This window comes from Macrotis lagotis, chromosome 7 (assembly GCF_037893015.1).
Source record: "Macrotis lagotis isolate mMagLag1 chromosome 7, bilby.v1.9.chrom.fasta, whole genome shotgun sequence".
NCBI classification, from domain to species: domain Eukaryota; kingdom Metazoa; phylum Chordata; class Mammalia; order Peramelemorphia; family Peramelidae; genus Macrotis; species Macrotis lagotis.
The window spans coordinates 84,546,018-84,570,046 of NC_133664.1; the positions used below are offsets into that span (position 1 = coordinate 84,546,018).

A 24,029-nucleotide genomic window follows, 5' to 3' on the forward strand; every position below is an offset into this window, starting at 1 on the left:
AATCTTTACCCTTGAGGAATTCAAAGACTATTTGATATTGGTTAAGGATCATTATTCTCCTTTAAAGAAGAATAACCACATCTGCTTGAGATCCCAGTACTCTCTTCTCTGAGTTCACTGAACCCCAAAACTCTGTACTATATATATAATATATTATATATATATATAGTATATATTGTATATATATATATATACTATATGTATATATACATATATACACACACAAGTCCTGTGTATCCTGCAACAAACATCCTGAAACCTCCTCTAGCATTCTAATTTCAGCTGCCCCTAACCACATCCTTGTATCTTGCCTGAAGCCGCTTCTGTCCTAAATCCAATCTCCCCCAAACACATCCTTACACCTGCTGAAAACTTTTGTTTACTCTTCTGGATTTAAGCCACCTGATTCCACTCCTCAGGGCTAGAGCCCTTCCCAACCTAGCCCATGGAGCTTCAGTGTCCAGTCTGCCCCTAAACCTCAGTCCCTACCTAGCCCACTATACCCCAATATTGTGCCTTAAAAGTTTCCTTGACTCAGAGACAGTCAGAATTCATGAAAAACTCTATCAGACCCGTCACATCCACCCTTATCAGATTATTTGCACTCAAAATCAACTTCTAACCTCAGCAAGATGAAGGGCTAAAGCAATCATTTTAGACTTCAACTATATTTAGATTAATATTATTTCATATATATATATATATATATATATATATATATGAAATACACACACTATTTTGGTATTGAATAATCCTGTACACCTTAAACATTCATATTGGGTATACTACAACTTGCTTATCTTGCTTAATTTTCTTAACTTCTTTCCCCAAACCCATTTCTGTCATCTTGCCCCTATTTGATATGCCATCCTTCTCTAACTCTACCCTACTCTCAAAAATACCTGTTAGAAAGTTAAAGGAAATCTCAGTAGATTTGCTGGTAGTATGAACAAAAAGCAAGAATTTACCCATTGATATGGGATCTAAAAGTTCCTACCATCATGATCTCAGCAGTAGATCCACTGTCAGTTCCATACTTTTTGTCCTATTTCTAAGGTACACTCTAAGAGGTAGACTCATTTGAACATATAATAATACAGAGACATAAAAGCAGGTGCTATGTCACCTAATGAAAAACCCTTTAAAAAAGATATGCTATTCATAATGGAATATATATATATATTAATGAGCCAAATAAAGTTATCAGAAAAATAATTTTGAAATTAAATGAACTTTTATTTGAATCTTTGAAACATTACCCGAAGATATTTCTTGAGGTCATCAGATCTCCAAGTGTCATCTTTGGATCTTCTCTGAAAAAAAAATTGTACAAAAAGAATTTAGAATGAGTCATTTTGACAATATTTCAGTTTTTCTTATTTCCTCTAATTCATATTTTTGGACATTAATGCTGTTGAGTCTTATTCAAAGAAATGCATATAGGACAAGTATCAGGGAAAATTCTCAAAAACATAATAAAACCTTGCTATTCTGGAGATAATTTATAACAATGCCCAAAACAGCTATAAAACTTAGGATTACCTTTACTAACTCTGCATCCAAAAGAGACTTTTAAAAAAAAAGGAAAAGGAAAGGAATCTCTATGTGCAAAAATAGTTGTAGCAGTTCTTTTTATGTAAGAATAGAATTAGAAATTGGAGGGATACCCATCAATTGGGGATGAACAAGTTGTGGTATATGAGTTTGATGGAATAATATTGTGTTGTAAGAAATGACAAACAGGAGAGTTTCAGGGGAAAAAAATCTATAAAGAGTTATAAGAACTGACACAGTGAAGTAAAGAGAACCAAAAGAATATTGCACACAATGACAGCAATAGTATATGATGATCAACTATGAATGATTTAGTCCTCAGCAATACAATGATCAAAGATGATTTCCAAAGGACTTGTGATGAAAAATGCTATCCACCTCCAGAGAAATCTGAATCCAAAAGTAGGTAAAAGTGTGCCTTTTTAAATTTTATTTTTCTTGGGCATTTTTGTTTTGTGCTTTCTTTCACAACATAACAATATACCTAATACAGAAATATGTTTTGCACTACAAGTATATAATCTATATCAAATTGCCTGCCTTCTCAAGGAAGGGGGAGAAAATATGGAACTCAATTTTTTTTGAGTAAAAAGTATTATTTTTTCTACTTACATGTAAAGAGTTTTCAACATTCATTTTTGTTTGTTTGTTTGTTTAGGCTTTTTTCAAGGCAAACGGGGTTAAGTGGCTTGCCCAAGGCCACACAGCTAGGTTAATTATTAAGTGTCTGAGACCAGATTTGAACCCAGGTACTCCTGACTCCAGGGCTGGTGCTTTATCCACTATGCCACCTAGCCGCCCCTTCAACATTCATTTTTATAAGATTTTGAGTTCCAATTTTTTTCTCCTTCCCCCACCCCTCCTATCCCAAGACAGCAAGCCAACTGATATAGGTCATACACAAATAATCATATTAAACATATTTCCATATTAGTAATATAGTGAAAAAAAGAAACAGAAAAAAAGGGAAAAGCCATGAAAAATAAAAAGCAAAAAAAAAAAGTGAAAAATAGTATGCTACAATCTGCATTCAGATACCATAGTTCTTTCACTGGAATAGATAACATTCTCCATCATCAAGTGTCTCCTGGACTGAGAAGAGTTAAATCAATCACAGTTGATCATTACTCACTGTAACTGTTAATTTGTACAATATTCTTTTTGTTCTGTTCACTTTACTTACCAGCAATTCATGTTGTCTTTCCTAGTTTTTCTGAAATCCACCTGCTCATTGTTTCTTACAGCATAATAGTATTCCATTATATTCATATACCTTGTTCAGTCATTCCTTAGTTGACAGACATTCCCTCAATTTCCAATTCTTTTATTTTAGGGGGGTTTTTTGAAAGGCAAATGGGTAAGCAGCTTGCCCAAGGCCACACAGCTAAGTATTTATTAAGTGTCTGAGGCCAGAGTTGAACTCAGGTACTCCTGACTCCAGGGCTGGTGCTCTATCCACTGTGTCACCTAGCCACCCCTCAATTTCTAATTCTTTGCCACCACAAAAAGACCTGCTATTAAAAATTTTTGTACATGCGAGTTCTTTTCCCTTTTTGTGATCACTTCAGTATTTCTGCATTAAAGGTTATACACAGTTTAATTGCCCATTGGGTACAGTTCCAAATTATTCTCCAGAATGGCTGGATTAGTTCACAGCTCCACCAACAAGTTATTAGTGAAACTGTAAAAATATCTTAAAAATAAGTGTTAAAATGTTTTTATGTGTAACTGGAAAAAATAAAATATAAACAAAAAAATTTAAGTACCATATTTCCCTGTGTATAAGATATACCCTTTTTCAAAAAAACTGGGAGCATTTTATACAGTGGTTGTAGATTTTTTTTACTTGAATTTCCTGCTTTTTCACACTTGTTTCTGCACTCATTTTTTCACATTTGTTACCATTACAGTGAGGTTACATTTTGCCACGTTCAGGCCAGAAAAGGCTTGGAAAAGACTGAATGCTGAATTCGAGTTCAAAGTGATCCAGTTTGCAACAGTAAATGGAATCATGCTGCTGAATGTCAGTTTGGTCCTCCTCCAACTGAGAAAACAATCTTGACACTGGCTACGAAACCCTCCTGAAAATGTGGGGGCAGAAGGCCGAGAGAGGCAAATCATCAAAAAGGCCTGATTTAGAGAGGGAATTGAGGATATGGATTAAAGTGCAAAGGGTCTTTGGAATTTCTGTGTCCATAAAGATGATTCATCTTGAGGCAAGAATTGGTAATGAAAAGAAGCTACTGAATTCAAAGGAGGACACAATTGGTGCTTCAGGTTCATGGACTAAGCATGCATATACTACCAGACTTGCCCAAAAGATGCCTGAAAGCTATGAGCAAAAGGTCCATGAATTTGATGATGAATAAAATGAGTTCAATAACTTTATATAATACATTTTTTTTCAAATTTCAGGCTCCAAAATTAAGGTGCATCTTACACATGGAAAAAAAAAGGTACCTACTAAGTCCACTGAGTTCTATTAGTGTAGCAACAAGTTATATCTCTCACTATAAGTATCATTGCTATTTTTAAATCACATAAAAATATCTTCTACCACCCTTTTTGCTACTCTGCCACCATCACTGTGAAATCAAGCATAGGACTGAGTCCAATTTGTATTTTATCTGATTTATGTGTCACATGGCCATTACCTAGTGGCAAAATTTGCAGCTGTATACTGGTCTTCAAAGATAGTCTGTGACCTCAAGCATACTTAACACCCCTAATGATTTAGGGATATATATATATATATATATATATATATATATATATATATATGTGTTTATATACATACATTTCTATGTTTGTAAATGTATTTATGAATAGTCACAAAAATAAAAGCTTTCTATGTCTAAAGGCTACAAGTACATTAAGTATTACAGAGCTATATTATACACAGTTTTATAAATTATTACTATATTATAAGTTTATTATGTATGGGGTTGAAGTATAAAATATAATGTTAAAGACTATAAGCTCCTAAGGGGCAAGGAAGGTATTCATATCCCCAGCACTAGGCTTAACTACTATTTCTTCATCTTTTCTCCCTTCCAAAAAAAATGCCCCAATAAAATCCATTCTCCACACTGCTGCCAAAGGGATTTTTCTATATCCCCAAGTCTAAACATCACTCTTATTCAATTAAACTCTACTGATTTCCTATCTCCCCTGGAGAAAGTATAAAGTCCTATCTTTCCTCCTTCAAGCCCTTCTCCAGCTAGTCCCCAACTCACCTTTCCAGCATTGCTCATTCCTCCCCTTGCAACCCTTAAGAGTTGGTCACTTTGCACACCTTCCACACTCCCCATCATTGCTTCTTAAAACCCTTAGCATTCTTCCAAACCTCAACTAAGAGCTGCTTCCTAAAAGGAGTTTTTCCTGACCTCCCCATGGCTGATGTCTTCCTCTGCCACAACTGTCAATTACTTTGACACATATACACCTATATATGCACATGCTTTATTTAATACAATATAAACTTGGGGCAGCTAGGTGGCACAGTGAGCAGAGCACCAGCCCTGGAGTCAAGAGAACCTGAGTTCAAATCCAACCCCAGAAACTTAATAATTGCCTAGCTGTGTGACTTTGGACAAGTCAAGTCACTTAACCCTATTGCCTTAAATAAATAAAAATAAAATAAAATATAAACTCTTTTGAGGTAAGGGCTCTTTCAATTCACTTTGTACACTAAGCACAAATAGACTTCATAAATGCTTGGTGATGCTTGACCATATCATTCATCAAAAACCAATTTTATACTAATGATAATTAAAATTACACAATACTAAAACCGTTTAAAGCTTGAAAATTGCATAAAAGCATAACTTTTAGACTTTTGCCATAAAAATCATTTCAACACCTTCAATAAATCACAAATTTTCTCTTTATTCATGAGAGAAAAACACATCATTAATAATTCTAGCTGACACTTTATGTAATTAATGACCCCTGGGTTGTATCCTGAAAAACTGACAAACTTACAACTGTGAACCCAATATAAATACTCTTTAAATAAAAAGAAATATCTGACCCTGAAGATACTGCTGCATTTACATTTTTATTTTAATGTTATATTCAGAATAAACCTCTAACTATAGAAACACAAATGTTAACTAATTAAATGGATTGTATCTTTGAGTTCCAGAATAAGAGACAAGAACTAAACAACATTATCTTGAAAGCCATAAATTTCTATAGGAAATACCATACACTAATCTCTATAATATAATCTACAGAAAAAACACAAGTACATGAAATCTCAATTTACACAAAAAAATAACCCAAATTTATAACACCCAGAGTCATTCCTTGTTAGATAAATGAGGGAAGGATATAAATAGCTTTTAACACAAAAACATATCCTAAAACATAAAGAGAGAAATGCAAAGTAGAACTGAAGTTTCACCTCAAATCATAATGACTGACAAAGTTAGCTGAAGATGGAATAGAAGTAGACATTGGAAAGACTGTAGGAAGAGAGGCACAGGGATTCTTTTTTTTTGCTAGATCTATGAAGTGATCCAGCTGTTCTGGATTTCAGTTTGGAAGTATTTAAGGAAAGCAACTGATTCAGACTTTTTTAACAGAACAATTTCACTAATGGACAAAGGTTTAATCCAAAGAAATCAAAGATAGAAACAAAGATTCGATACACACACACACACACACACACACACACACACACACAAACACATACATACACACCAAGATGTTCACAACAGGACTCTTCAGAAGGCAGATAGTTGGGGTAGCTATTAAGATGTAAGCCAGGAAAATCTGAGTTCAAATTCAGCCTTTGGAATTTATTAGCCATTCGGCTCTGGGCAAATCACTTCAGTTCTATCTTGCCAGGTTTCTTGATCTGTAGTACCAAGATAACAAGAATATCTACCTCCCAGGGATATTATAAGAATCAAATGAGATTATATTTATAAGGCAGCCAACACAGTGACTAACACGTAATAGGTGCCTAATAAATGCTTATAGAAGTAAGGAATTAAAAAAAGTAGTTTTCTCTCAGTTGTGAAATAAAAAAAACCCACAGTATTTAAATGTCATAAGAAATTACAAATACAAGAAATTTGTTGAAATGAGAGATCTGTACAAACTCTGATACAAAGTCAAATAAGCAGAACCAAGAGAACAATGACTACAATGAAAAAATGACTCACTCAAAGTTGAACCCATAAGTAAAGGGGGGAAAAGAGCCAGTAAAGACTGTAGAGAAAAGATCATAAAATAGCTCCTTTAAGGAAGAGGTGTGGGGGACTACAAGAATAAATTATATACACTGTCTTTGTAGTAGCTGTTTTTCAGAGTTCTTTTTCTTTGTCACAAGGAAGGTTTCAACCGGGGGGGGGGGATGGAATTGGAGGTAACCAGGATATGGAATTGGAGGTAACCAGGATATCATGAGGAAAGGCATCAAAAAAGTCTTTCCTTGCTGAAGCATGAGTAGTTGTGAAATAAAATTTTAACACACTAATAGAAGAGCAAAGTTATCATCCTAAAGAATCAGGGAGATGTAGTAGGAAAATGAAGGTCATAGACAAGAACCCTTCATTAATCAATAGGACAAGAAAACTAATAATGACAATCAAATTATCATATAGTAAAAATAAAAGATACATTATGTAAATTAAGTTTCTTTAAGGATTCATGTTTTCTCGGGGAATATTTTTTTCAACCAATATAGATCTCAATCTCTTTATCTCAGGAGAGAGTCATTATGAAATGTTTTAGAAAAAAAATGGTAGACAATCTTCTAGTGATGAAGTCCTCTGGATTTAGACAAACCAGTAGTTCTCAAATTGATTCCCCTCAGGACCTTTTTATACTCTTAAAAAAATATTATTAAGGACACCATCCCCCCCTAGAGTTTTTATTTATTAATGGTTACATCTATTGTCAATTACTAAACAAAAATTAAAATAAAATTTTAAATAATGTATTTATTGATTCATTTAATAATAAATGCATTAGATGTCACTGACCCCTAATAACAAATACCATTGTATCAAGGGTCACTGAATCTTGGAAGGAAAAGTTTCACATTTGTGGAGGTCTCATTATACCTCTTAAGGCACAAAGATTGGGGAGGAGCCATACCACATGGCATGTCCTCCTGGACCTTCCTCCTGGGAAGCATGTCTGACATCCAACTCCATCCTAATCTGAGGGCTGCTCCTTTTCCTTGATGGAAAAAGTAGTTTTTGAAATCCTGCCTTCTGAAAGTGAAACTATATATTTTTTAAAAAACCCTTTCAAAAATGTATTTTGGGGTCTGGTTTTCTAGCTTGCCTGCATATCAGTGAACTTAAGAGCAACAGTAATAAACATATATGTTAACCTAATTCTATTTTGTTCTGTCTTGAGGTTAACTTTTGTCCCTTATTAGTACAAACTCTGAAGGTTAACACATATTTAATCTAATTATTATTTTTAAGGCCAAACTCACAGAGGTTGTCAGTGTTACATAACATTTTTATGAAAAATAATCGTATTTTCCAAAACAAAGTTAGCAAGAAAACTGGTAGTGTTTTACTATTTTTATGCTTTTTTAAAAATGTGGTTTAATATTAAGAGTAAGATTTTCAGGGGGCAGCTAGGTGGCATAGTGGATAAAGCACCGGCCTTGGAGTCAGGAGTACCTGGGTTCAAATCCGGTCTCAAACACTTAATAATTACCTAGCTGTGTGGCCTTGGGCAAGCCACTTAACCCCGTCTGCCTTGCAAAAAAAAAAAAAAGAGTAAGATTTTCACTTCTGCTTCTGTATTCAATCTATTGCAATATGTTTTAATCACAATATATGAAGAAAATCTAGGATCACACAGATATGTAGTTGGAAAAGAGAGGAGTATTTCAGTAGGCAAATAACATCTTGAAATTATTATGAAAATAGTTTCAATCTTGAGAATTCTCTGAAAATGCATGGGTCATACTTTGTGAATTTCTGACTGTTCATCAGTATATGGTACCTGTACAGTCCTGCCAGAAATAGTGACTTGCATACCTTTCAAATACCAGGGTTAAAGTGGGTGAGGGTTAACCTCATCAAGATTTGTCAAAAATGGCATTAGCTACTGCACAGATGGTAAATTATTTAAGTGAAAAGACTACAAGCCAAGACTAAAGTGGAGGGAGAGTTGGTACTGACTTTTTCTTCATAGATGACACATTGCAGACTCTGAAGCTGGAATACAATAGTGCATGCATTGTTTCTTGACTGCTTGTACTAATTTTAGGCTGGCATCATCAAAAAAAACAGAAGGTTCTCCACTAGTCAAGCACCACACCATCCCATTCATGGAACTATCAACTGCAGTATATATAGAGAGAGAGAATGTTGTGGACAGATTCACTTACTTTGGCAACATACTTTCCAGGGATGTACACATAGATGATGAAGTGACACATGACACACATTGCCAGAGCTATCTCAGTATTCAGGAAGCTCCAAAAATAAGTGTGGGAAAGAAGAGTTATTAGGCTGCCGACCAAAGTAAAGAACTAGAGTCATTGTGCTGCCTTTACTGTTATATGAAACCTGGACAGTCTACCAGCACCATGCCAGGAAACTGAACCCTTGCCTTTTGAATTGTCTTAGGAAGATTCTGAAGATCACCTGGCATGATAAGTTAGCAGACATTCTTTCTCAAGTCCTTTTCATACTGCCAAGTATTCAAACTCTGCAGAGTGCAATTTCAATGGACTGACCAAGTTACTAGAATGCCAAATATATACTTGCCTAAACAACGATTTTATGGAGAACTCATGCAAGGAGCTCTCATGGAGGTCAGGAAAAGCAATTCAAGGAGACTCTCAAGGTCTCTCTGATGAACTTTGGAATCAGAGGTGTGACATGGGAGACACTGGCACAGGATTGTTCAGCATGGTGTGCCAGCATCAAAGAAAGCACTTGGCTCTATGAGCAAAGCAAAATAACAGTAGCTCCAAAGAAATTTGAGATGCACAAATTTAGAGGCATCTCCCTCCCAAATAGACATACAGACTATTTCTGCCTGATCTATGGTAAAGGATGGATCACATGCCGGTAGATCGGTCACGGTCAGAGATGCTCTACATTGACCCAAACATCACAATGACATTTTGGTTCTCTTTGATTACGAAGGACAGCACAAGAGCTACACTGGCATAGCATTCAAAGACCCAAGATCAACCCCACTAAGATTTATCAAATTAGAACTTAAGTGGACATTAAATTAATAGCAAAGTATTTTTAACCAAGTACTAGAGTTGCCATCTGTACTCAAGAAATCCAGTGAAGACAGAGACAAGAGTCTTATCTAAATTCTGTATTTCCTCAACTGCTAAAAGGTGGTCTATAATCCAAAAACACTTGTTTAATGGAATGAATGAATTTTTTGATTAAACTTTTACTATCTGCAAAGCACTGTGTTAAACTCTAGGGACACAAATAGAAAAACAGAGGCAGTCCCTGCTCCCTAGGAACTCACATTTTAATAGGGAGACACAACACATAGGTCTCAACTTCAAGTTCAGGCAAAGTTTACATGACTAATAATAATAATAACAACAACAATAACAATAGCTAACATTTATGTAGCACTTATTACTGATCAGGCACTTTGCTTTGCATTTTACAGTTATTTGATCCTGATGACAAGCTTAAGACATAAGTGCTATTATTAATTCCCAGTTTACAATAGAGAAAACTAAAGCAAAGAGAGATGAAGTGACTTTTCCAAGGTAGTAATAGTGGAGATTATAAGTGAACTCAGGCCTTCAGACCTAGTGATCTACTTAACTGATGGTGAAATGATTTCATTTATTTATTTGCATTAAAACAGAGACATTAAGATTCCTAAGAAAAATCGTGTTTTTTATGAAGTTAGATTATATCTTGAACAAATAAAAATTTTGCTTTTGTGCTTTAAGATTTGAAAAGTTCTTCACATGTTATCTCACTAAAATACTCATTATTACCCCATAGAGTAGATGCTATAGGTATTTTTGTATATTTTACAGAAGAAAAAACTGAGGTTCAGAGATGTTTTGACTTCCCCATGGTCACATAGTCATCCTCATGATAATTCCCCCCACCCCTGTTCTGATGTCTGACCTCGTCCCTCAAGAGAAACTACCCTGTCTACAATAACCAGTAATTCCAACTGCCAAGTCCAATGCTTCCTCCCACTTCTACCATCCCTATCCTGATCCTTCTTGTTCTATCAGTTGTATGTGACATTCGAGGCCTCCCTTCTCATCCTCCTATCCTGTCTAAATTTTTATTAACTTCTCTTGCCTAAACTGTGGTATATGTATGTCGTGGAACACTATTGTTCTATTAGAAACCAGGAGGGACGGGATTTCAGGGAAGCCTGGAGGGATTTGCATGAACTGATGCTGAGTGAGATGAGCAGAACCAGAAAAACACTGTACACCCTAATAGCAACATGGGGTGATGATCAACCTTGAAGGACTTGCTCATTCCATCAGGGCAACAATCGGGAACAATTTTGGGCTGTCTGCTGAGGAGAGTGCCAGCTGAATCCAGATAAGGAGCTGTGGAGTTTGAACAAAGTGCAAGGACTATTCCCTTTAATTTAGGGAAAAAAAAAACAGATATCTTATTGTCTGATCTTGTTACCTCTTAAGACTTCTCTTCTCTTTAAGGATATGATTTCTCTCTCAGCACACCCAATTTGGAGCAAGGTACAACATGGAAACAACAAAAAAGAAACTTCTCTTGCCTATCTGACTAGCTCTTTACAGCTACCAAGAGCTTTCTCCCTCTCAGTTTTCTTTCTCTTTAACTTTTAAAGTCAAATGCTAGTTCGTATGAATTATTCCACATACATTTATACTTTACACGTGCCTTTGCATAGTCCAGTCAGTATGAGAAAGGAGCAGAACGATGAAGACAGAGTATTTGGCGCAGTGTGTACTACGCTCACTTTGAATGCTGACGAGATATTCACAGGTTTAGGAAGAAATGTGTCCCTTCTTATTAGGCCCTGGAGGCAGGCGGACCCGGGTTCAAATCCGGCCTCAGACACTTAATAATTACCTGGCTGTGTGGCCCTGGCCAAGCCACTGCACCCCGTTGTCTTGCCAAAAACAAACATGTTTGCTCCAAGCACGTGTCCAGGGGGTCCCTCACACGTTGGGGCACTATCTCGGGGGGAGGGGGCCCTTCACGTAAACACTCAAGAATCCGACTTGCAACCAAATACCCGTCTTTGGGGCAATATTGGGGTCACCTTCCGGGGGGGCGCACCTGTCCCCGCAGCCCCCCCGCACCCGGCCCGCTTTTCGAGCATTTTCTGCGGGGTGGGGGGCGCGATCCCCTTTTTTAACCGCTTTCCCCCCCAGCGAGACAAGGGGGGCCCCGTCAGGAGGCGCGCACTGACCTTTCCTGTCTCCATCTCTCTCCTCCGACGCCCCCGTCCCCAGGGGACGAGGAGTCCGTGGCCCCGGGCCCGGGGGAAGAGAAACTCCAGAACAGACCCGGCTAGGCCCGCGGGGGGCTGCCCGCCGCTCCGAGCAACCAGGCGCCTGCGCAGAGGCCGCTCCGCGGCGCCCAGGCGCGCGTCCCGCTCTGCCCCTAGCAACGGCCAGGCACAAGCAGAGGACGGCCGAGCGAGCGAGCGAGCCACCAATCCCAGCCTCAGCCCCGCCTCGGTCCCGCCTCCGCCCAGCCAGGACAGGTCCATTTCCTCCACTCTGGGGCTTTGATTGGCTGAAAGGGCCGCGGTCTCGGGGGGGGGGGGGCTGGAGCAGCTTGCGCAAATCCCCCAGACACTGGGAAAGAAAGCGGCCCCGGAGAGATTAGTGGAATAAAATCATTAATCTCCCGGCTGTCGGTGCTTGGACTTCAGTTTATCGTGCTTGAGCTTCCTTACGCCATTCCCCTTTCACCTCGAAAATGCCAGAAACCGGCGCTCGCAGTTTGGTGTCAGTGAACCTGCGCCCCAGTCCGGATTTGGCCACTTTCTAGCCCAGATTCCTTATTTTTTAAATTTAACATTCTCTAAACCTTTTTTTATTTTATTTTATTTTTATATTATATTTTTATTATATATTTTATGTTATGTATTTTATTATATATTTTGTATTATATTGTTATATTATATATAATTTTATTTTACATATTCTATATTATTTTTTATGCTTTTTTGTCAAGGTAATGGGTTAAGTGCATTATCTAAACCTTTTTTATTTTATTTTATTTTTTAAATATTTTTATATTATATTTTTGTTTTATATTTTGTTATGTATTTTTATTATATTTTTATATTATATATAATTTTATTTTACATATTTTATATTATTTTTTAGGCTTTTTTGGCAAGGCAATGGGTTAAGTGCATTCTCTAAACCTTTTTTATTTTATTAAATATTTTTATATTATATTTTATTATATATTTTATGTTATGTATTTTATTATATATTTTGTATTATATTGTTATATATAATTTTATTTTACATATTCTATATTATTTTTTATGCTTTTTTGGCAAGGTAATGGGTTAAGTGCATTCTCTAAACCTTTTTTATTTTATTTTTTTAAATATTTTTATATTTTTATTATATATTTTGTTGTGTATTTTTATTATATATTTTGTTATATTTTTTATATTATATATAATTTTATTTTACATATTTTATATTTTTTATTTTTTTAGGCTTTTTGGCAAGGCAATGGGTTAAGTGCATTCTCTAAACCTTTTTTATTTTATTTTTAAAATATTTTTATATTATATTTTTATTATATATTTTATGTTATGTATTTTTATTATATATATTTGTATTATATTTTATATTGTATATAATTTTATTTTTCATATTTTATATATTTTTTTATTTTTAGGCTTTTTTTTAATCTCGGTTTCCACCTCTTCAAAAAAAGGGAACATGAAGAAAAATGGTCTACCATAAAGGTGGATCATGAAAGATTAAAAATGAAATAGATTTGTGAAAAAAAAGAATGGTGCAAAAGTAAGTGTTTCTTCTTGATCATGATCATTTCTCCCAGGGGTTCCTGATGAAAGCAAAATGATTGAAAAAAATGCCATCCAACTAATTCACTAATAATTGAAAGGAGGTTTGCAATGGCTAATAAAAATGCCATTAATACTGTCAAAAATGTTCTTGTTGAAATAGTTCAACTGTTTGTAGAATAAAACAATCTTATAAATATAAAATCAAGTCTCAACTTATTTTTAAAAGATTTTAAAAGATTCTAACTTTACCGCTCATGGATATTTAGCTACATTTTTAAAAAATTCATCTTGAATGTATTCATATATATATGAACACACATATATGTCACTTAGGTAAGCTGCCTTCATTTAAATATAATCAACAAAAGGCAGAATTTCAAATCATGACATACTCTAAGAAGGATTCATTCCCTAATGATCCAGACTTTTTCTGAAATCTAGGTAAGAGAACAGAACCAAAAATACAATGAAAGCTGCCTGCTGGCAGCAGGTCACAGAAACCAAGATCATGCTTAGCAGTGTCAATGATATTCTCAAGGGAAATATATAGGGAGAGCTCCATTGTCCTCTCTGTATTCAGTGACCTGGACTGCTAAAATCAAGGTCAAGAAAACTGTTATGGTCCTATACAAAGGATCCTAGCTTGGAAGCTAATGGCCTGAGTTTTGGTATGCTGACATTCTGTATGATGTTAGACATGCCCTCTTCACCTTCTAGACCTCAGTTTCCTCATGCATAATTTTAAAGGATTAGACTGGATGACTTCTGAAATACCTTCTTACCTAACAAAAAGGGGGAGAGGGTAGATGAGAAACCTTAGATCTAGACTCTTCTGTCTTCAAGCTTCAGTTACAAGATTCAAAGAAATTAAGTGATTTCCTCAATTTCACAAGAGCTATATAGGTAGGGCTATAACTAAATAATGTTGACAGCTATGGACTCAAAAATTCAAGGCTCATTATACTAAACGTTAACTCCAATGAGCTACTAGTTCATCAGAGCTTCTGACTCCTAGTTCAACTGTACCATGAGTGCTACAGTGGAAAAAGCCTGTATCTTAAATTAGCAGACAGGTTCATATTACTACTGTTTGTAGAATAAAGCAATCTTATAAATGCAAACTCAATAGTCTCAATTAACTATTTTTAATTATTTTTAAAATCAATCAATCAATCAACAAGCATTGTTTAAGTGTCTTATGAGCTGTCTACTCTGGACTAGGCATCCAGATAAAAATAAGCACAAGTTCTTACCTTCAAGGAGTTTACATTCTATTGGGGGAAACAAACTGTACATGGACAATATTTTCCACTAAGTAAGAAAAAAATGTTTAGCATTCTGGGGTGGGGGCAGAGAGGGAGCAGAGAGAATCAGTCAAGAAAAGACTAAGAATAAAATGATAATTGTATTGATGACAAAGAATTTTAAGAGAGAAAAATGCATTCCAGGAATCTAAGACAGAGAGCAAAGACACTGAGATCAAAGCAGGTTGAGGTCAGGTTGTGAGGGGTTTAAAAATGCCAAAAGTCTATTTCATTTTTTATCCTAGAAGCAATAAAAGAAAACTAGGGAGCTGCAGTCAATATGGCAGCCTGAACAGGAAGAAGATGGCCAACCTTCTATACTTCAATAAAAACTTGGAGATAGACAAACAGAATAAATAATGATCAAGAAATCCAATGAAAAATTACAAGTGACACCTTCTACCCCAAAAAATACAAAAATTCAATCAGAAGCCCATGAGCAATAGGAATCAGTCCTTCCTGTAAGCTCCAATCAGCACTACCATAAACTAGATAAGCTATAGCTACAAGAATCTGAGTCCAAAACCAGCAAAGAGTTTTACTTCTGATGAAGTCCCAAGGGGTTAGAAAATCCCTAGATGAGAGATCTTGGAAGCCTCAGGTAGTGGGGTAGCAACCAGCACAATATCAACTTCAATAACACTCAGATTAGGATAGCCCAAATTCAGAGTTTCTGAGGTCTCTCACATTTTGTCCTAAGATACCAGAGAGGGCTCTGATATAAGAGGGCCCTTCTGTTGCAGGGGGATAGGGAGGGAAGGGAATGAGAAAAAAAATATAAAACTCAATACCTTGCCAAAAAATAATTGATAGAAACTACTATGTGATATAATTAGAAATAAAATGTTTATATAATGAGGAAAAAATGATATGAGAGAGAGAAAAAAAAAAACCCTAAAGGTAGAGGTTAGCACAAAAACCCTGGGAACTCAGGGCAAGAAGAGGGAGGGCCACTGAAGAAAAAAGCAGGGTGAGACCAGGGAAGTCCATTGAAAAATAAAGCAAAGAGCAGAGAGTAGACCTGACTGAAAGCCCAAATTCTGTAATTCAAAGTTAGAGAGAGGAACAAATCAAAGGAAAATGTCATCCAACATCAAATAAATATTAAGTGTACTTTATATACATATGTATAACAAATATAATTCCATAACTGTAAGGCAGAGACTTAAAGAGAAAAAAAAGGACTATGTAAATACCAAGAAGAAATTAAGAAGGAACTTAAAAAATAAAAAGTTTAGGGAAGAATTAGGAAAATAAGTTGTAGGTTTACTCTAGAAATGGAAGTTGTGAAAACTAAAATAGCCCAAGTAGAAATTAGCAACTCCATAAAACAGTGAGAAAAAAATTAGGACAAAAATCAAAAGACTGAGTCAGCTACATTTTTCCCCAACATCAATATATCTTTCTTTCTTCCTTTCTTCCTTCCTTTCTACCTTTTCTTTTTCTTTCTTTCTTATTTAATTGATTTTTCCCCTGATGAACAAAAACTAGTGTGGGGGTTTATTTTCCATTAAGTAGCTACCTTAGAATAATATATAGGTATGTGTATATGTATGAATAATTTAACTAAATTATATTAATTAAATTTGATTAAATATATTTCATATATCATAGAAAATAACATTCTATGATATATAAATTAAATTTAATAATGCCATTTTGGAAGCATATTTATTGAATAAAATAAATTATATTTATTTTAAAAATAAAATATTGAAAAAATATAAAAGTCAAAATAGCTGGTGTTTTTTAATTTGACCTGGAAGATAGATCAAGGAGAAGTAATTTAAGAATCCCCAGAATCCATGAAATCTAAGATTTAAAAAAAATCCTAGACACTTTATTTTCTAATAAACTTTCTAGATCTATAAGAACCAGAAAACAAATTAAGGATAGAATCAATCAATCATTTTGTGAAAGAAACCAAAGGTAACAAGAATGTAATTGCTAAAATCCAGAGCTCCCACATCAAAGAAACAATTCTTCAAGTATCCAGAAAGGAAAAGTTTAAGTACCAGGGAAACAGAATTGGGGTCACACAAGATTTAACATCTTCTACATAACCAGAGCTGACCCTCTTAGAATATAATTTTCCAAAAGGCAAAGGAGATTGGGATAAAAACAAGAAAAAATTACCCAACAAATTTGTCATTCTACAAGGGGGAAAATGGATTTATATTGAAATAGAAGACTTTCAAGCATTTCTTTTTATTGTTGTTTTTTGCAAAGCAATGAGGTTAAGTGACTTGCCCAAGGTCAGATAGTTAAGTAATTATTAAGTATCTGAGGTCAGTTTTGAACTCAGGTCCTCCTGACTCCAGGGCCCATGCTCTATCCACTGCACCACCTAACTGCCCCACTTAACTGTCCCCGACTTTGACATTCAAGCATTTCTGATAAAAAGACAGAGTTGAGAAAACTTTGAAATATAAATACAAGACTAAATACATACATACATACATATGTATGTATTTAGTCATTGGAAGGATCTGTGTGATGATGTACTAAAATTCTAAGATGGGGGAAAAAAAATAAATACCTTCCAAACCTTAATGTTTTCAAAGAATATTAAGGGAGTAAATAAAAATGGAGGTATTGGATATAAACTGGTTCTATTCTAAGGCTTTAAGAGGAAAATAAGAAAAAAGGGGAGCAAAAGAAGGAATATACTAAGGGATTGAATCTTGATACTTCATAATTGGGGTACATGAGAAAAATATGCAAACAAGGAAGAAAGAGTGGGGGGAGGATTAGTAGTCATCAGAATAATTTCAATATTTTCTGATTCAAACAAAGGAGAATTGAACACAAGATACACACACACACACACACACACACACACACACACACACACACACAGTAGTTTATATACAAGTAAACAACCCTATAAAGAAAAATAACTTTGAAAGATTTCAGAAATGTAAATAAAACAATGATCAACCATCTCTCCATAGGACCTACACTAAAACATGATAATCACTTCATAGCAAGAACAACAAAATATATGAAAGGTTTCACCACAAGCCAAATGGAAAATTCCATATGGTCCTTAAGAGTTTTGCAGCAAAATAGATGTTAATATCTCTTTTTATTTTTTTAATATTTTATTTGTTTTCCAATTATATACAATAGTAGTTTCTACCTATCATTTTTTTCCTAATGTTTTGAATTTTACAATTTTTCCGCACCCTCCCTTCCCTCCCCTTCCCCCCAGAAGGCAGTCTGATAATCTTTACATTGTTTTCATTGATTATAATTAATGTGTTGAGAGAGAAATCATATCCTTGAGGATAAAATAAAATATTAGAGATAGCAAAATTATGTAGTACATAAGCATTTGGTCTTTGTTTAAACTCCACAGTTCTTTCTCTGGATACAGATAGTACTCTCCATCACAGATACTCTAAATTCGTCCCTGATCATTGCAATGATGGAATGAGCCAAGTCCATTAAGGTGGATCATCACCCATGTGGTTGTTAGGGTGTACAATGTTCTTCTGGCTCTGCTCATCTCACCCAACATCAGTTCACGCAAGTCTTTCCAGGCTCTGAAATCCCATCCCTCTTGGTTTCTAATAGAACAATAGAGTTCCTTAACATACATATATCAAAATTTGTTCAGCCATTCCCCAATTGATTGACAATTCACTTGATTTCCAATTCTTTATTACTACAAGCAGGGCTGCTATGACTATTTTTTGTACAAGTGATGTTTTTACCCTTTTTCATGAACTCTTCAGGGTATAGACACAGTAGTGGTATTGCTGGATGAAAGGGTATGCACATTTTTATTACCCTTAGGGGATAATTCCAGATTGTTCTCCAGAAAGACTGGATGAATTCACAGCTCCACCAACAATGTTTTAGTGTCCCAGATTTCCCACATCCCTTCCAACATTGAACATTGTCATTTCTGGTCATATTGGCCAATCTGATGGGTGTGAGATGGTACCTCAGAGATGCTTTAATTTGCATTTCTGTAATCAGTAATGATTTAAAGCAATTTTTCATATGACTATGGATAGCTTTGATTTCCTCATCTATAAATTGCCTTTGCATTTCCTTTGACCATTTGTTAATTGGGGAATGGCAGTTCTCTCTATGTATATTTTAGAAATGAGTCCTTTGTTAGAAATCATACCTTTTTTTAAAATGTCATTTGTTAGTGTCACTCTTCCAAGGGCTCTTGGATTCAGAATCCTAAATGGGCAGCATAAGGGTGGAAATGTTATTTTCTTGCCATTTAAATTCAAAACTTTTTTTAAAGATCATTGAGTAGAAATGTATAAACAGACCACACTTTACAAAAAGATCACTTTGATATGACGGTAATATGTAAAATGAATTGGAGAAGAGAGACCACCGCAGCCAGGGAAACATTAACAGAAACAGCTGGTAGAATAGTGGGACTTTCAATAAGAAAACTCCTTCTGCCAATCCAGACAGGCACCATACCCTGCAATGTTGAGAATTTGAGAGTTAACTGCCTGGAGCATTGAGGGGTTAAGTGACTTGTCCAATGCCATAATTGCAGGCAATTTGTATAAGAGATTAGCCTAGAACACATCTTCCCTAGGCTCCAGATAAATTCTCGCTCAATATGACATTCTGGTTCTCTAAACTGTAATCCCAGAACTGAATAATGTTACTAATGATGCATCCTAAGATCACATTAACAACCATCTACCATGTCACACAATATTCACTCCTAGTGAACTGATTAACTAAACTAGACATGAAAATTCCACTCAGCAACTTTTTAAAGAGTAGAATGAAAATGAGATGTGGGAAATGAGTATATGAAAACAGGGTTATGTATGGTATATTAGTGAAAAAACATATTAAAAAAGAAAACAAGAGCTACAAGTATACGAGGTCAAAGAAATGCAGAAAATTGCTTTAAGAAAAGAGGCAAGGGGCGGCAGGGTGTTGTAGTGGATAGAGCACCAGCCCTGGAGTCAGGAGTACCTGAGTTCAAATCCAACCTCAGACACTTAATAATTACCTAGCTGTGTGGCCTTGGGCAAGCCACTTAACCCCATTTGCCTTGCAAAATCCTAAAAAAAAATCAAAATAAAAAAGAGGTGAAACAAAGACAATGAAGAATGTAACAATTTGAAAGGAAAAGTGAGAATTAAGGACAAAAACCTCTAGGGAACTGAAGCAGAGGACACTTTCACAGTTATTTCCTCCTCTAAATGTAAATTAATTAATTAATTATTTTTTTAGGTTTTTGCAAGGCAAATGGGGTTAAGTGGCTTGCCCAAGGCCACACAGCTAGGTAATTATTAAGTGTCTGAGACCGGATTTGAACCCAGGTACTCCTGACTCCAAGGCCAGTGCTTTATCCGTTACAGCCACCTAGCCACCCCCCCAATGTAATTTAATTTAAAAGAAAATAGTTGCTAAGGGAGTTTAGCTGGTTGTCTTGATAATTGAAGGTAAATTTTTAATAAAAACATCTTTAAAAATCAAAATAGGGCTGGTTTTGGTGGAATTTGTTTGCAAGGATACTATGATGATGTGAATGAATCAAAAATTCATGAAATAATGGTATATTCTCTTTTCTTTTCCAGAGATGTACATTGTGAGAAGTAGGACTGATAGCTGAAGAAGACTATTAAAAGGAAAAAGTAAGAAAAGAAATATTGGGGTGGGGAAGAGTAGCAACCTTTGAAGAAAAAAAGAACTTGATAAGATAGGATTTGTGGGAGAGTTCACTGGAGTAGCTCTTTTACTTCTCTACTCTTCTCTAGGAGATGGATATTCAAATTATGAACTTACATATTTATAACATATGTCTTTTAGATAAATATCTATTCATTCAAAGACATTATTTTGTTTGTTTTCCTCCTTCTTATAATTTTATCCTGTTCTCAGTAGACTGGATATTACAATGAACACGTAGTCTCAGGATTACTGCATGGGAACTGCATGGGAATATGTGCCAAGAAAATAAGAAAAATCTTCAAAACCATACCTGTGTTCTTCATGTCTCAAAGGAATAATTGAGAGAACAATTACATTTTGGCAACTATCCTAAATAGACCTTTAAATCTATACCTTCTTTTTTTCTATTCTCTATCTATATTCTATAAAGTAATAGTTGAATTTAGATCGTACCCTGACTCCTTCACATACTCCAAAACAAAGAAAACACACCTTCAAAACTAAAGAAGTGAACTACCATCCTGAAGCAGCTCTGTACAGTGCAGCACCATAAAGATCTTCTACAGAGGGTAATGAAACAGGAGAGGGCCATGAATTATATACAGAGGGGCAGATTTACTTTCATTGATTGGTTTCCTGACTTTGATGTCATAGGAAAGGAAATGTTTGGCCCTGGCCAGCAAGGTTCTGATTGGATCTTGGAAGTTCCCACTACAGATGATTCTAGAATTTTCATTGAGAGGTGAGGATATGGTTAGGGAAGGGAAGATTTTGGAAAAGAGGCAGGGGCTGTAATCTAGAGCAAATATTACCTGTTGTTTAAAAAAAAAAAAAAGGTTGTTCCTTCCCTCTCTCTCCATCCCCATCATTCTGGAGCAGTTTCCTGAACAGGTAGGTATCAGAATTGTAGTTTCTGTTAAACTCTCATTCTTTACTTAAAAATATTATAGCATTTTAAAGCTTCTTGTGTCCTTTCTACTTTATTTCAATATTATCATGGATGAATATTTAGTATTTTAAAATACTCTGGTACAAAACTATCTCCCCCCCCTTTTCCCCAGTATTCAGTGTACTTGCATGTTTAACTTTGAAAACTAGATAGTAGCACCATGGATAAAGCAAAAGGCATGGAGTTTAAAGAATACTCATCTTCCTGAGTACAAATCTGACTTCAGATACTAGCTGGTGATCCTGGGAAAGTAACTTAATTTTTTTTTTAACCTCAGTTTTCTTATCTGTAAAATGAACTGAAGAAGGAAATGGAAAACCATTCCAGTAACTTTCCTGAAAAAAATTTCCAAAGAGTTGGACACAACTGAAATGAACAAATGAAGGAACAACAACATGTTAACTTTAGTTTTTATCTTTTAACTCATTATTTATGCATGCTTATAAGCAAAAGAGTAACAGGGATTAAGAACTTTATTCTTTATGACTTGCTCACACTGGAAATTCAGAAGATTCCATTTTCAGAGAAAATGACTATGGTCATGCCTATAGCTTTGTACCAGAGTTACACTGAGGTCAGTGTGTGTTTCTGCCAATGAAAGAGCATCTTAGTAAGGCGATGGTAGAAGCTGGTAAAGTAAAAACAGAACACAGGCGAAGTAAGAGTAGAGGAAGTAAGAATAGAAAATCAGATTACTTCCAGCAGTGCAAAGGGGACTGAGGAGTGACAGAATGTATTTTTTGTAGATTTCCTTCACATTTGTAATTTAGTAGGCAAAAAGCTTCAAGGATAGTAGGTCATTAGGAAGATAATGCTCCCAGAAGTGCTGATTTGTATTAAACATAGTCACTTGTCTTTGGTTTATAATGTATCCAAAGGATAATGGTTAAATACTTTATTCCACATGGTACATATCAACTTGCAGAGTTTATTTTCTAATAAATCACTAGTAACTTAATTCAAAGAATTTATCACCTATGACAGAGTACTAATAGGTCAGACATGACTTTTTTTTTAATGACATCATCCCTGTGTTCAAGAAATTTCCAATTTAGACACTGAAGGAAAGGAAGGCTATTTCAGTAGATAAAGATGGGTTAATCTAGTCTCAAAATGAGAATTTTTGGAAAAGCCTACATTTGGAACAGATTATGTTGATTGTAGACTCTCCACAGCCATGAATTAATGGTAAAAAGAGGAGGATTTGAATTAGAGAGTTCAGCTATGAAATTATAGTGAGAAATAAGATCATGGTAATAATGTTACCAGGGAAATGTTGCAGGGTGGTCTAGTCTAGGGGTTGAGAATGTCAATGAATTCACTTAAAAGACTGACTCTTGATCAAGAAATATTTAGGGGGAGGAAAGTTTATACGTTATTGTGGATATTAAAGTCACTAGGAAGTTGAGCAGTAGTATGGACTAGATTTCTTAAGGAAATTTTATCAAAACCTAAGAAAGAGAGACTAAACACAGTTGCAAGGTTATTACAGCTAATCCCCTTAGGGGATAAGCAGCAGCTAGGGAAATTTAGCAAAATAGAGAAAGAAGAATTGTAAATCTACAACTGGGCTGATTTGCAGCAGCCAGTAGGGGAAAAGACCAGGGTATGTATAGGGAAGCAAGGCATGGTATATGTGCTGGAAAAGGGGTAAGGGAGGAGTTAGGTTGGTACTATGGAAGGACCAAGGAATGGCTAACATGGACCAACACTAAGTTTACTGCATATGTCCTGAAAGATCAGCTTAAGTGTTCAGGGTCTAGTTAGTGTCACTTATCTCAGTGGATTTATTTGTAACTTTTGAGGCAATCAGAGATACAGGTTGGGAGCCCTCTCCTCCAGCCTACCTTTCTGGTAAGATAATTTTGATGTCTCTCTTCTCAGGTGACTTCTGCAACAATGTGGGTTATTAATTTAGATAACAATGGGATGGGAGTCACAGAAAGAAATAAGGTAACTATTTAACATGGTCATCACAGAACATTTTTCTCTGCCTCTTATTTCCTCTGCTATAATAGGAGTACTTAAAAAATCCCTTATAAAAGCAAAGATATTAAAGATGTAGAATCAACAGAATATGACAACTTCTTGGAAGTAGAAGATGAAGTAAAATGAAGAATAATTTTTAAAAGCCGGTTGTCTGTTTTATTTTTTATGTCTACTTCTTAAATCAATATAAATTTGGAATGGAAATTCTTAACTAGATAGAAGACAGAGGTGGTCATAAAAGACAAAAATAAAAAAGATGAAGGGATGTTCATCAGAGACAATGACAAGAGTTTTTTTACATAAAATTTAAAATCACCTGCATGACAAAATCAATACAGGTAGAATAGGAAGAGAGGCAGTTAACTTGGGATAGATCTTTGCAGGATATATTTCTTATATTCAAGGTCTTATATTCAAGATATAGAGGAAACTAAAATACATTATAAAAGATGGCAAAGGAATGTGAATAGGCAGTTTTCAAAAGATTTGTGAGATAGCATGCATGCTATCTCACAAATAATAAATAAATATAATTAAACAACCTGCAGTGTTTCATCTTCTGCTCATCAAAT

General features: G+C 35.2%; 1 protein-coding gene across 3 annotated transcripts in view; it reads right to left on the bottom strand.

Annotated features, from left to right (window-relative positions):
- The window catches only part of DYNC2I1 (dynein 2 intermediate chain 1), a 123,733-nt gene extending 102,638 nt beyond the window's left edge, over positions 1 to 21,095 (bottom strand). Inside the window, exons 1-3 of one of the 3 annotated variants that reach the window (XM_074193243.1) lie at positions 21,012 to 21,095; positions 18,991 to 19,049; positions 1,260 to 1,313 (exon numbers count right to left, since the gene is read on the bottom strand). Coding sequence is in view for 1 of the 3 variants with exons in the window: in XM_074193241.1 (XP_074049342.1) it covers positions 1,260 to 1,313; positions 11,953 to 11,967 (69 nt within the window). In the remaining 2 variants the exon portion in view is untranslated. Of the gene's footprint in view, positions 1 to 1,259; positions 1,314 to 11,952; positions 12,124 to 18,990; positions 19,050 to 21,011 lie in introns of those variants that run through there. The other 2 variants (XM_074193242.1, XM_074193241.1) reach the window with 2 other exon arrangements.
- Positions 21,096 to 24,029: the final 2,934 nt, after the last annotated feature.